Source organism: Myotis brandtii, unplaced genomic scaffold (genome assembly GCF_000412655.1).
Source record: "Myotis brandtii unplaced genomic scaffold, ASM41265v1 scaffold2204, whole genome shotgun sequence".
Classification (NCBI taxonomy): Eukaryota; Metazoa; Chordata; class Mammalia; order Chiroptera; family Vespertilionidae; genus Myotis; species Myotis brandtii.
The window spans coordinates 437,455-450,830 of record NW_005358261.1 but is presented as its reverse complement, the minus strand read 5'-3'; the positions used below and the strand labels follow the sequence as shown (position 1 = coordinate 450,830).

Genomic DNA, 13,376 nt, shown 5'->3' with positions numbered 1-13,376 from the left:
CATCCTGGATGGAAGTATCTAACTTGTTTCTAATAAAATATTGAAAACTTTTTTTTAATACAGCAGAGTTTTCATTGGGCTTAGCTTGAGATGTCTGAAAACGAACTTTGCCGCATGCATAGCAATAGTGGACAGCTGCCAGCAAAGGGCTTTATCACAGCATAAATGGGGTTTTAAGTGTTTGTTTCCAGTGCAGGTTCTCGCAGCCCAGGCACTTCCCAGTCTCATTGTTCCTTTGTTCTAGCGGATGTACAAAGGATTGACTGTTTTGTTTTCTGGCTCAGAGAGATTAGATAAAGTCTGCATTTTTGAACTTCACCCTCTAGGCACGGAACCTTAAAATTCATTTTCTGGAGCTCCTATTTTGCAGATTATATGTGTTTAGATTATACTGAACATAACATCATTTTCTTTGGCCTTTATCTGGCTCAGTTGTAGACATTGATGATGGTACGGTATTGATCTCATTGGAACTATCACTGGAAAGCAGCTGTCCCTCTCATCCTTGTCCTTAAAATGCCTCTTCAGCAAAAATGTATCATCTCGGTTGGCTATGACAAGGCTGTTCTTGAGTTTTGTTGGCTATTAGAATCTTATGGTAGTGAAATACCATCCTTGCCAGATAATAAGAAAACTTTCTGTGAGGGATAATTATGTTCTTTGCTTTTGTTATGATGTCCTTAATTATAGACTATTATCTAAGATAGAAATAATATTACCAGGAATAAAAAAAAAACTGTTTTTCCTCCAGAGCTTTTAAATGTGAACCACCTTGGGAATTTTTTATTTTATCTTAAGGGTTAGAGAGTTATTTCATGGGAATAAATAGGTAAGATTTTTCTCAAGATTGGTTTTCATGAAGAGAGCAACTAAGGCTTTTATCACTTTGATTTAAAAAATTATATTCCACTTTTGCCTTCATTTTATCAGTTATTCAGAGGAAATTTTTTTTTAAAGAAGTGCTCACATTTGTTCTTATTTATTTACTAGGGGCCCAGTGCACAAATTCGTGCACCTTGAAAGGAACTGTGGGCCGCGAGGCTGCAGTGGGCACAGGGGCGGGTCTTGGCCCATTCTCTGTGCCCCTGCCCAGCCCCTCCCGCCACAGCCCTGGTCCCCTGTCTACTGGCGGCCCCGCTCCCATGTCATAATGACCGGTTGTTTGGTTGTTCGGTTGTTCCGCCGTTCGGTCTATTTGCATATTAGGGTTTTATATAGAGAGATTTTTTGTTAATCCTCACCTGAGGATAGTTTTCCATTGATTTTTAGAGAGAGTGGGAGGGAGAGAGAAAGAGAGACAGAAACATTGATTCTGTCATGAGAGAAACACATCCATTGGTTGCCTTTGCACATGCTCCAACCAGGGCTGGAGCCTGCAACTGAGGTACATGCCCTTGACTGGAATCGAACCTGGGGCCCTTCAGCCCGCAAGCTGACACTCTTTCTACTGAGCCAAACCCGCTAGGGCCAGAGGAATTTTTTTATGACCAAGTAGACAGAGTAAATTTATATCACTGAGTGCCCATTGTATGCCAGGTAAAATCTTCTCTGTATTTTGTTACTCCTGAAAACCCCAAGAATGCAGGTACTGTAATTATATTCCCCAGACAGACGGGAGAAGGGAGGCTTAGACAGACGAAGTTACTTGTCCAAAGTCTTATGACTGATACACGATGAAACTGAGATTTGAACTGAGTTCCTTCTGACTCCAAAGCCCATGCTCTCTGCTACTACAACCTCCTGCTTCTATGACAAGATCTTCTCCTGATTATAGAAGTAATAATAATACTAACTAACACTGAACACTTACTATGTACAGATACTGTTTTTAGTGCTCCAGATAAAATACTCAATTTAATCTTCATAGCAATTCTACTAAAATGATAGTATTATCATCAGCATTGCATAGATGAGACAGCTGAGGCACAGGAGGTTCAGAAATTGCCCAGAGTACACAGCTACAGAGCAAGGGAGCCGGGTGCAAGCCCAAGTCATCAGTTTCTAGAGCCTACACTCCCAGGTGAACCTGTGCTGGGCTGGGGTGTAAACTACACAATCTTGTCCTCCAAGTTCACCCGTGCTTTTCTGGCTCTTAAAGTTATTGCTGCCTCAGCTTACTTGTCAGCTAACATGTATATATTATTGTTAATTGATGATGTTATAAAATCTTGTGTGGTTTATTTAATTTTTGCAGTATGATATGCTCATATAAATCATAGCAAAAAACATAAACACATTATATAGATCACAGGCTGAATTTAGTCTATGTATGGTGTCTCTAGGTTACCCATAGATAGTCTTATGAACTCTCTGATCATAAATGCCTTTTGAATACAGAGTAAGATTAGCTTGGTCCTGTTTGTATTAATATTAGTGTCACAAACAAGCACCATTTAAAAATATATACAGTTCTAAGAACATTGTAGAATTCCTGTAGTCATTTTGTGGGAAAACTATAATTTGCCAAGAGATAGATAAGAACTGAGATCTCTATAGCCATGCCACTAAAATATCTGACCTGACTACTGGAATTTAGTTTTCCCTATCTTAATCCCACTTCCTAGACCAAGAAGCATGTGGAATTTCTGAAAATTACTCATATGTGAATGTCTCTCAATGTTTCTACTCCCAGCATTCAGGGCAGGGAGATTCTTGTTTCTCAAATGGTCTCTCTGCTCACTAAACACTGTTGACTTAGTTGCTAACCTGGAGACATGCTGCTCATCCTATTTCGAGTTCCATAGCGAAGATACATGGGAAATGGGACTTTGCAAACTGACCCAGGCTTTGAGAGTTGAAGCTAAGTGAACAGTTGGGTGCAGGATAACCCATTTCCACCTACTCTGGGGCCTCAGTAGCTCCAATATGTCCCAGAACTCAAATTTTGAAAATTTTAGTGACATAGGAAATTCCAGCTGTTGAGAGAATTCATTTTGGTGAGCAAACCTAGCCTAGGCTCATAATCAGGTCTATATCTTTTGTGGGTTTCTGATATCTAAAACAACCAGAAGTTAGCTATACTTAGCCATGAAAACCCACAACCTTAAAAAGAAAAATTTGAGTACAGCTTTCAAAATTATTTCTTAATGTCTGTATTTTCTGTTGATTTTCATAATTTATCCAGGCATAGCCTGGATATTTGTCAGTGTTTGAAAAGTGCTGAACTTGCAAGCCAAAGACAATATCACCTTACTTGGAATTCCAAACTCAGAATTGTCTCAACCAAAAAGTTTTATTAGAAAAAGGAGTTTATATGACTAGTAGCTGAGTGGGTTTCTTTTTTTAAATTAAAAGGTAAGTTCGGAAGTGGAGTAAAATGCTGATTTGTTCATGGGCAGCAGATGCTTTAAGAACAATGAATCTGGATTATAGCAAGGTAAGCATGTTTTGCAGGAGTCTTCATGCCACCTTCTCTTTCTTGGTTTTTGCCTTGCAGACCCTATGCCTCCTGCTAGGTTTGAGATCAGTAAAGAGAAGACTACTTCAACCAGCCTGCACATTGGGTGGGCTCCTTCTTCCGGAAGAGTCACCTGGTATGAGGTGCAGTTACTTGATGGTCACCAAAAGATGCAGGAGGCCCAAATTCAGGAGAGTACTTCATGGAATGAATATGCATTTTCTAACCTTACTGCTGGTATTAAATACAATATTGCCATCACAGCTGTTTCTGGAAATAAACGGTCCTCTACAATTTATATCAATGGATCAACAGGTAAGATTACAGGTAGTTGGGTATTTAATAGTCTATGCTCCTTTCACATTGTATTAAGTTCAAGAAATGGAAGTAAGAATGCTCCCACATCAAAGATATGTACACAATACATACATACATACATACATACATACAACATGCAACAATGTTGTGTGATAGAATGGAAAAACTAGACCGAAAATAAGGAGGTGTGGCTGTGCTGCTAGTTTGCTGGGTTATTTTGAACACATCATGGCATTTCTCTGGGTCTAGAGTTTTCTCCAAAATAACGAAGTGTTTCTTAATGGCCCTTCTAACTCAAATCTTAGACAACAACATTTTCCGAGTTTGTGCCATAAAACTAATTTGTTAACTGTTTTCCTCCTTTGTATATTCTTCTCATCACATCAAGTCATGATGTTTTCTAAAGATCTCCATGCTTGGAACAAGTCTTTGCTGTCACCCAGACACCCTAAGATCAATGATATCTCACCATCTCCTTCCACAAGGGGCTGTCTTTCTTATCATTCACTCTCGCCTCGTTTTCTCTCCTGCTTTATTGCTCTCTTGCCATTTTTCCACTCCTTTAGTTCTTTACTTTTTCTTTTTCCCTTTACTGCGATGCCACATCATACTTCAGTGGCAAAACTACAGAATCACTATATGAAGTTGGAGAGACAAACAGATAAACTATGATGTAGCTTTAGGCTGTGGACTTTGAAAAGAGCATGAATCTAGGTTCTGATGAAATCTCAAAAGTGCTGTTTTCATTACTTATCACACAAGTTAGATGTACAGAGAAACATACATGAATGTGCAATTTTGAATTAAATGTGTCTATGTCTTCTACAAGGAAGTTATGAATGACACTTTGCAAATGCATTTTATCCCATTAGTGCCATCCCCGGTGAAAGATATTGGTATTTCAGCAAAAACGAATTCTCTCCTGATTTCCTGGTCCCATGGCTCTGGGAATGTGGAAAGATACCAGCTGATACTAATGGATAAAGGGATCCTAGTTCATAACGTTGTTGTGGACAAATATGCTACTTCCTACACTTTTCATGGACTGACATCTGGCCACCTCTACAACCTCACCATTGTAACTGAGGCTGCAGGGCTGCAAAACCGAAAGTGGAAACTGGCCAGGACGAGTAAGTGCCCCAGCTAGCTGAACAAGAATGATGTGCAAATCAAGGAAATGTTTAATAAACAAGGCTTATTAATGACTAGAATAATGATAATATAGGACAAATTGAAATTCATATGTCATAGAAGGCCCTTAATATGTATCCACTTTTCTAATTAGAAAAAGAGGGGTTTCCTTTATTCTAAAGTGTAGACTAGCCCTTGGCAGCATTCTGAAGTAGCAGGTTAATTACTGATAGAGTCCCAGCTTCTCATTTCAGTATGCCAAACTCCCTCTTCTTAAACAGGATTCCACTGCCCTTGTGACTTCACTCCCCATCAACCAGGGTACTTTTCTCAGCACTACGTGAAGACCCACTCCTGTGAAACAGCCATTTCCCCAAAGCTCTGCCCAACAAAACATGCCCTGAGACCCAGAACCCCAGGACCTGTCTCACAGCCTAATATAGCCCGATAAACTGATGTGTGCTGTTTTAATGAATAATTCACATACACACTAATTCATTCACTCAATATTGTTTGGGTGTGAACTGTATGTTAGGCGTTGAGGATATAACAGCACCCAAAAGAGACAGAATCTTTGCCCTCATGGAACTTACATTTTAGTAGATGCTAATCCTCTAACGTGTTCATAAATACACTCTCTTGGGAAATTATCTAATTTTAGCATAAACTCAGATATGTAGTGCCTTAAAAATGATTCTAGCGATGAGAGTTTCTGGAACTTTCAGAGGCTTGTGGGAATGTACTTGGATACCATACATTTACATATACCTTTCACATCACATCTCAAAGATGTATAGACATTCCCAACAAAGATATACCATATACCTTAAGAATTGTTTATGTATATCAAGAGCAAATTACGCTTTTAACTGATCTGTGCAAAATGATTCTTTTAATGAAGTGTTGTTAATTTATATTATGCCATTAATGAAGCCCCAAAATACAGCATGAGCAAGAGGTAGAAAACATATTCAACAAAATATCTCTCCTTTGTGATCATTTTCCATTGATGAAATAATGACACAACTTATTTTATTTTATTTTATTTTATTTTATTTTATTTTGAGGAGGAGGAGTAGAAGGAAGAACAAGATATAATTTTAATTTTGGGATCAGTGAGTCATTGACACAACTCTTAAGCTTTAATTTTATCGTCCTTTAAAATGAAAAATAAAGTATTTTTAGCACACAAAATTTTGTTTTAGCCAGTCAGTTGACCAATCTATTATGTACTTGCTATTATTAGATACATAAAGAGGGGGGGGAATTAGGCAGATGACGACCTCTTTGAGAATTTTGACCAAGTGCTCATTTACCAATAGGACCCCGAGGCTCAGTGAGATGGGCAGAGCTGCCCAGGGCCGCCCAGCCAACTCAACTCAGTCTGAGCCAGAATTCAAACTCCTACTGCCACGTTTGTGCTCTTTCCACCAGCCAGACAGCCTTTCTTTGGTTTTGCAGTATTATATTTGCCTCATGAAGATGTCATTTTCCTCTGTGCAGGGAGTGTGGCTTGTCAAGATTAAAATTCAGGTCAGCCCTAGCTGGTTTGGCTCAGTGGATAGAGCATCAGCCTGCGGACCAAAGGGTCCCAGGTTCAATTCCTGTCAAGGGCACATGCCCGGGGTTGTAGGCTCGATCCCCAGTAGGGGGCATGCAGGAGGCAGTCAATCAATGATTCTCATCATTGGTGTTTCTATCTCTTTCTCCCTCTCCCTTCTTCTCTGAAATCAATAAAAATATATTTAAAAAAATAGAAATAAAATTCAGGTCAAAATTTGGCCACAAGACTGGTAAGCTATCTTAGTTAAAGTCACTTATCCTTTCTTCCTAATTAGCCCCCACAGAAGTCTCAAATCTGAAGGTGACAAATGATGGCACTTTGACATCCCTAAAAGTCAAGTGGCAGAGACCTCCTGGAAATGTGGATTCCTACAACGTCACGCTGTCTCACCAAGGGACCATCACAGACTCCAGAACATTAGCACCCCAGGTTACAGAAACCCAATTTAAAGGCTTAACCCCTGGACGACTTTATCAAGTTACCATCAGCTGTGTCTCTGGTGAATTGTCTGCTCAGAAGATGGCAGTGGGCAGAACAGGTGAGGCTGGCCCCAGAATATTCCTTGGTTGCCCAAATCAGTCTCTGATCCATCTTAGAAGAGAAGGAAAACTCCTTCCCTAACCTGGGAAGTATGGTCTACAAATTGTAGACCATATTATGTAGACCAATTATGTAGATCTACATAATTGAGGGTGTCTGTGGTCAGGCCCCACATACAGAGTAAAGCAGAGGGTTAATTGCATTTATCTGAGTTATTTAAGCAAATGTGTTTGGATTGATTCCTGCATGATTTACATAACTGGCTCTGCCCTGTGCTATTTCACATCACACCACTTAAGTAGCAAAAATGCATTAGCATTGATACTAATAAATGAAATATTTCTAATCAGCATTTATAGTAAGGGCCAGTTAGCACTTAACCATATTTTCACTAAATTATTTTATTAATTTAAGTCACCAAACATTTATCCAGTGCCTTCTATGTGTAAATTATTGTAGCATGAGCTTTGGGATTTGTTAAAATGGCAGGGTTCAGCAAACTATATCCTTCTGCCAAATATAGCCTATAACCTGTTTTTGTATAGCCCCACGCTGAGTGGTTATTACATTTTTAAGGGTTTACAAAAAACACAGAAAGAAAAATACGAGACAAAGACCATAATGGTCCACAAAGCCTGAAATATTTACTTGCTGACCTTCTTGCTCTTAAGGAAATTATGTTCTAATCACACAAATGTAGAACATACCCACACAAAATAAAAATACTGCAGTACATTTTAATAATGGTAATTGTGTTGCTATTTCCATGTGTCAGGCACTGACTTTACGCCATTATTTCATTTAGTTCTCACAAGAAAGGTCCTATTATTATCACAGTTTTACAGATAACTTGTCCATAGTCATCAGCCAGTAAATAGTGTGGCTGGAGTTGAAATCAGGCTGTCTGATTCCAGAGTCCATTCTCTGTTGTTAGAGACCCCAAGTAAGAACCATAATGTCCAGAGAGACAAGAGAACAAACATTTCTTTCAGAAGAGCAGTAAAGACTTCCTGAAGAGAAACAAGGGAAGGGGATTTGAGGTGGGAGGGATGACATAAGCAAAGGCAGAAGAGTCCAGGAGGCTTACACGTCTGCAGAGCAAGCTCCTGGAGGCCAGCATTGGAGAGAGTGGGGCAGGAGGGAGAGTGGCTGCGGGAGAAGTCAGAAGACTGGAAGGATATGGAGGCTTATTGTGGTAGAGAACTGCAAATGCCACACCAAGGATTTGATTTGTTCTGCAGTTAATGGAAAGACCTTGAATGTTTTTGAGCAAAGGAATAAAATCAGAGCTGTATTGCAAGATTAGTGTTTTTCAACTGAAAGAGGAATATTTTATGACCACAACATGCAGTCTTTTCCAAAAAATGCCCTACCCATCAATGTCGCGGTCATTAGATGAAACATCAATATTGTCTCTAGAACTGGTGTGCAAACAGCGTTCATATTAGTAGGTTATTAATTAACAGTGTTGCAGAAGATCGCATTACTGATATACTACTAAAGTGAGTCGGGCATACATTACTGGAGTGTCAACTGTCTTCATAGTGAGGAAAGAAAACACTCATTTGCAATCCACGAACATCAGGTGGGGATAGAAATGGTTTGAGTTGCAGATATTAGGTCTCGTATCTCCTGTTGCCCATGAAGAGTGAATACGTATCCTTATTTTTGGTTTTTAGTATCTCCTTTTTGACATCATCTCACCATTTAGTTCCAGAGAAAGTTGGGAACCTGGAGGCAAACAGCAATGGTTCGGTGAGGTCCCTAGTAGTGAGCTGGTCGCCCCCTGCTGGAGACTGGGAGCAGTATCGTATCCTGCTCTTCAATGAATCCTTGGTGCTGCACAACATCACGGTGGGAAAGGAAGAAACACATTATGTCATAGATGACATAGGGCTCATACCGGGAAGACAGTATGAGGTAGAAGTCATTGTTGAGAGTGGAAATCTGAAGAACTCTAAGCGTTGCCAAGGCAGGACAGGTAAGCAATTATCAAGGTGCTAATGACTGATGGAATTTTAATTTGGTCCCTTTACCAAGTAACCCAGGTAGCTGTCAATGTCATTTTCTGAATCTTAGATGTTATATATTTTCAGACTGAACTAGGGTTACTAATGTTTAATTTTGTCAAATAAGAACATTAGAAATCCCTTCCACTAGTAACACTATTATTTTATACAGTCATGAGCCGCATAACAACATTTTGGTCAGTGATGAACAGCATACACAACAGTGGTCTCATAAGATTATAATGAAGCTAAAAAATCCTATGACCTAGTGGTGTCATAAACACTGTGACATCACAGCTCAATGCATTACTCACATGTTTGTAGTAATGCTGGTGTAACAAACCTGCTCTGCTAGTCATGTAAAAGCATAGCATATACCGTTATGTGCAGTACATGCTACTTGATAATAAAAGATTATATTACTGATGTATATATTTACTACTATGTTACTGACTTGTATATTGACTATACTGTTACCGATTTGTATATTTGTATATTCATTACATAGTGTGAACATTATTTTAGAGTGCACTCTTTCTACTTATTAAAAAAAAGGTTGCTGTAAAACAGTATGTCATGTTACAGCAGAAGCAGCCTCAAACATCTCATGTTTACTGAATTATTTGTTCTGTGCTTAATTTAATCTTGTGTTGTTTTGTTCGTCATGCCTCCTAAGTGTATAAAATCCACTGCTAATGTTGCCAGTAAGAGGCCACCTAGAGAGATTGACCTGGAAATGCAATTGAAGTGATTAAGGACTACGAAGGTGGAAAATCAGTGATGGTTATTGCTCATCAGTCGGGCATGTCCCATTCCACCATAGCTATCATCCTGAAGAACAAGCATAAGGTGATGGAAGCTGTTAAAGGATCTGTTCCATTGAAAGAAGCAAGACTAACAAAAACTTGAGAAGGGCCTATGTCAGACATGGAGAAACTTCTAATGACCTGGATGGAAGACCAGACACAGAAGCATATCTCTTTTAGCACCATGACAATCACGGCCAAAGGAAAATGTCTGTTTGTGATATTGGAAGAAAAGGCTGGACCCGACTATGATGTTGAATTTCCTGCTAGCTCTGTGTGATTTAAATGATTCAAGAATCATTATTCATTACATAATGTGAATGTAACTGGTGAGTCTGCGAGTGCCAATGTGAAGGTAGAAGCATGTTTGGGAACTCTAGATACGCTGATTGTGGAGGAAATTACTTTCCAAACCAAATAAAAATGAAACCTCCCTATTCTGGAAACAGATATCTAAAAGGACTTTTATCCATAAGGAGGCCAAGTCAGTGCCAGGTTTCAAGGCTTTTAAGGACTATTATTCTTCCGTGGGAACAATGTTGCAGGCTACAAATGGAAAACCCTTTGTGATCTGGCACAGTGAGAGTCACGGGACCTTCAAGCATACCAATAGGCACACACTGCCAGTGTGCGTCCTCTTCCAGAATGCCTTCCTGAATTGCTATGTTTGGAGAATAACATACCTTTCAAGATTTTGCTTATTGTTGGTAATGCTCCTGGATATCTTCCTTTAATTGGTGATTTTCATCCCATATCAACACCACCTCTTTGATCCAACGAATAGACCAAGGAGTCATAGGAGCTTTGAAGGGCCTGGGGAGGATTTCCCCCCAGGCTACTGCTGTAGCTGAGGAAGACACTGAGAAAACACCGATGCAATTCTTGAAGGACTCAACATCTATGTCTTCATCAAGAACCTTGCTTCGGCTTGGGGTGATATCACCAAGGAGTGTATAAATGGCATCTGAAAGAAGAAATTCAAGAGGTTTGTCCATGACTTCAAAGGATTTGCCAAGGGTGAGGAGGTTGCAAAAATCAGCAAAGCTGTGTTTGAGGTGGCAATCAACTTTAACCTGGGCGTGGATGAGGATGACATTGAGCTCCCAGAGGTGCTTCCTGAGGAAGTGACTAATGAGTTATTGGAGCTGGAGCAGGAACACATAGATGAAGGAGTAAGAAAAAAGGAAACCAAGAGAAGAAAGAGAACCCCCAAGTAAATTCACAGCGAATGGTTTAACAGAAGCCTTGCCAACCTCAACAAGCTCTTACAAAGTTTGAAAGCATGGACCCCAACATCGAAAAGTTTTCATTAATAGAGAGGAATGTTCATGATACGTTGTCTGCTTGCAAGCAAATCTGTGATGGAAAAAAAGAAACAAATCAAGCAAATTACCATGTACATATTTCTGAAAGGAGGGACACTTCTTTAAGTAGAGACTCAGGCTGGTCCTTCAAGAGGGATTCTTGAAGAAGGCATTGTTATCACAGGAGATGACAGAAAATGTCTTTGGTGGACAGAAAATTCACAAGATAATTTTGCACACTTGATTCTGTTTTATGGATTAGCACTTTACTCTTAACAATGTCTCCTAGAAGTTTTAATAATAAAAGGTGGAAGAAATTTCAGTTATTTGGATAATTGGAGTCTTTAATTAAATATTATTATTAGTTACCAGCTATATTATTATTACTCTCCCTTTCATGAACACATCAGTGTTCCTCCCTTCGAAATGAAGGAGAAAATCACTTTGTCTTTCCAAGCTAGGGAGGCAACAGACACTCCTAATCCTCCCAAAGTACTCAAACATGGATCTCCCTCTGTGGTTTTGTGGATGACAAGATCAAATGAAATATTTTCATATCATAGAATACATATGAAGACATAAGCACTCATATAGTATTATGTGGCCAAAAATGAGAGACCCCATATTTTCCAATAGTACTATTTTAAATCCTTATTTCTGTTTGTTATATAAAGAAATATCTTGTGATGAGTTTTTATTTTTTTCTTAATGTTCATAAGCATTCAGAAAAGAAATGCTGAATTGGAATACTTCTGTGGATGGAAGAAAACATCTCTAAAGAATATGTGAGTGTTTCTGAGTCAGTCAATGACCCAAGTCTCCATTGCTTTTCCTCAGTCCCCATGGCTGTCCTCCAGCTTCGTGTCAAACATGCCAATGAAACCTCACTGGGCATCATGTGGCAGACCCCTGTTGCAGAATGGGAAAAATACATCATTTCACTAGCGGACAGAAACCTCTTGCTCATCCACAAGTCACTCCCCAAAGATGCCAAAGAATTCACTTTTACTGACCTGGTGCCTGGACGAAAATACATAGCTACTGTCACCAGTATTAGTGGAGACTTAAAAAATTCATCTTCAACGAAAGGAAGAACAGGTAATATTCTTTATAAACTTTAGGCTTTAGAAGTATCCTGTCTGCTGAATTTTTTAACACTCAACTTATAAAATGTTCACTAAATGCCTTTTATGTACTTTGAATTGATTTATGGATCCTTTCTGGTTTTTTGTTTTTTTATTTTTACTAATTCCAGCTCTTGTCTTTAATAGTTCCGTGTTTTGTTTTACTTTGAGCTTATTTTGCTAAAATTAAAACAGAGCAGAGAACAACATTTCCAAGGAGTTTTGCTGCAAAGGAAAGCAGAGAAATAGGGCAGCATCTGAAAGAGAAAGTATGTTTGAAAGGAGGATTATTTTTTAATGATAGAATAAAGGACAACATATTTTAGAAGAAAGAGGAATGGCGAGGCTACACAGAGAGAGGGAAGAATTGTTGCAATTATTCTATGAATAAGCAAGAAGTATTGGGATCTATAGCACCAGTGAAAGAATAGGCTTTGGAAATGACATGAGTAGTAAAACTTGAGAGTCAAATGGGAGAAAGAGAGTATATGGGTGCAGATACAGTAAATAGATGTAGTGGTAGCAGTTATCTTTTGATAACTCTCATTTTCTAAGTGAAATAGGAAGCAAGGTCATCATCAAAGACATCCCTTTCCAATTTATATACTATTGTTGTCCTGTATTTTATTTCTCTCTTCTTTTTTAACCCCACAAAAAAATTTAATTATTGTATCCTTGGATTGACCCACCAATTTACCAAATTTTTCTTCATCTTTTCCTCATGTATCTCAAATTCCATCTTGTATTACGTTTCTTCATCTTAGAGAACATTCTTCAAATTTCTTTACTGAGATGTTTACTGACAAACTCTCTATACTTTTGTTTTTCTGGGTATGTCTTTATATAGTTCTCAACTTTGAAAAATATTTTCCCTGGGTTATAATTTTGCTGAAAGTTATTTTCTTTCAGTACATTAAAGATATTATTTGAGTCTTTCTGAAATTTATTGTTGACATTAAAAAGTTAGCTGTCAATCTAATTTTTATTTCTCTATGTGTAATCTGTTTTCTATGATTGCTTTTAAGATCTGCTCTTGGCCTTTGGTGTTCTGCTGTTCACAGTAATGATCTAAGTACAGACTTTTTGTTTATCCTTGCTTAAGATTATTGGGATTTCTGTATTTGCAGATTAGTATCTTTCATCAATCTCATCTATTAACTCTCTAATATTGCTTTTGCCTCTT

General features: G+C 38.5%; 1 protein-coding gene across 1 annotated transcript in view; it reads left to right on the top strand.

Annotated features, from left to right (window-relative positions):
• The window catches only part of PTPRB (protein tyrosine phosphatase, receptor type, B), a 109,558-nt gene that overhangs the window by 34,405 nt on the left and 61,777 nt on the right, over nucleotides 1–13,376 (top strand). The window contains exons 5-9 of the mRNA XM_005866112.2: nucleotides 3,437–3,712; nucleotides 4,588–4,845; nucleotides 6,685–6,948; nucleotides 8,662–8,931; nucleotides 11,907–12,167. Of these exons, the coding sequence (XP_005866174.1) occupies nucleotides 3,437–3,712; nucleotides 4,588–4,845; nucleotides 6,685–6,948; nucleotides 8,662–8,931; nucleotides 11,907–12,167 (1,329 nt within the window). The remainder of the gene's footprint in view (nucleotides 1–3,436; nucleotides 3,713–4,587; nucleotides 4,846–6,684; nucleotides 6,949–8,661; nucleotides 8,932–11,906; nucleotides 12,168–13,376) is intronic.